Genomic DNA, 1,011 nt, shown 5'->3' on the forward strand with positions numbered 1-1,011 from the left:
AAGGCGGCGGAGGCAAGGGCTGGAGAGGATGCGGCGAGGCGGAGCAGATGGGAGTTGGGTTGTGGGAGGAGGGGGAGGAGTGGCCTCTGGCCGCAACATGGAGCCTGATTTCATTTCCTTGCCGCAGGTAAAACAGTAAAAAAAATTGTGTATTAGGTTGTTCCACAAATTTTATTGTGGGATCCTCCAAATCTGCGGGAGAAGCGCCTGTTTTTGCCAGTTTTCGCTCGCTTTTGTTCGCGCCTCCACTCCTCGTCGTCGTCGCCGCCGCCGCCGCACATCCCGGCCCGTTCTTGCTGCCCATGGCTGTCCCACGTTGTTCGAAAGCTCCTTCACCCCGCGCCGCATACATTCCACCAAGTTTCAGCGTGGGGGTGCCCATTTGTGTCCGGGGCCTCGCGCTCGCCGCCGGCGCCATGGATCCACCCCGGGGCTTTACATGCGGCCTTGTAGCAGGCGAATCCAGTTGGTTCCGGCGCCGGAGAGCCTCGGAATCGGTGGGCCTCGCCCGCGCGCGCCGGAGGAAGGAGCGACGCGGCTTTGCTTCGGCGACGGGTAGAAGAAAGGGGCGGCGTGACTTTGCTTCGGCCGGCGGGGGAGAAAAGGGGCGGCACGGCTTTGCTTCGGCGGCTGGCTTCGGGCGAGGTATGTCCAACGCCCGTGGAATTGTGTTTGATTTGGCTCGGTTGAGGTTCGGGTGAAATTCGCGGGCGATTCGGGTGCATTTTGTAGATGGATTGAAGCTCATCCTCGTCGTCTTCGTTTGATGATTTGGACATAGAAGAGATGTTCCTTGGCGACGATGTCGACAACCTGTGTTGGTGCATCTCGTGGATGAAATTGAGGCGGTCCCGAAGAAAAAGCGGCACGGATCCATGGTCGGCTGGCTATGCATTCCCCGCAACCCAGCTCTCGGCGACAAGATGCTCATGAAGGACCACTTCGCCGAGGTACCGGCATATCCGACTCACCTCTTTTGTAGGCGATATCGAATGCATAGGTCCCTATTCA

The 1,011-nt window shown here is 59.0% G+C and overlaps 1 protein-coding gene across 1 annotated transcript in view; it reads right to left on the bottom strand.

Moving 5' to 3' along the window:
- Positions 1–610, bottom strand: part of LOC123091911 (ubiquitin C-terminal hydrolase 12) — a gene marked incomplete in the record, with an annotated part of 50,460 nt that extends 49,850 nt beyond the window's left edge. The window contains 1 exon segment of the mRNA XM_044513529.1: positions 1–610. Coding sequence (XP_044369464.1) covers positions 1–418 — 418 coding nt within the window.
- Positions 611–1,011: the final 401 nt, after the last annotated feature.

The sequence above is a fragment of the Triticum aestivum genome, chromosome 4B, assembly GCF_018294505.1.
Source record: "Triticum aestivum cultivar Chinese Spring chromosome 4B, IWGSC CS RefSeq v2.1, whole genome shotgun sequence".
NCBI classification, from domain to species: Eukaryota; Viridiplantae; Streptophyta; class Magnoliopsida; order Poales; family Poaceae; genus Triticum; species Triticum aestivum.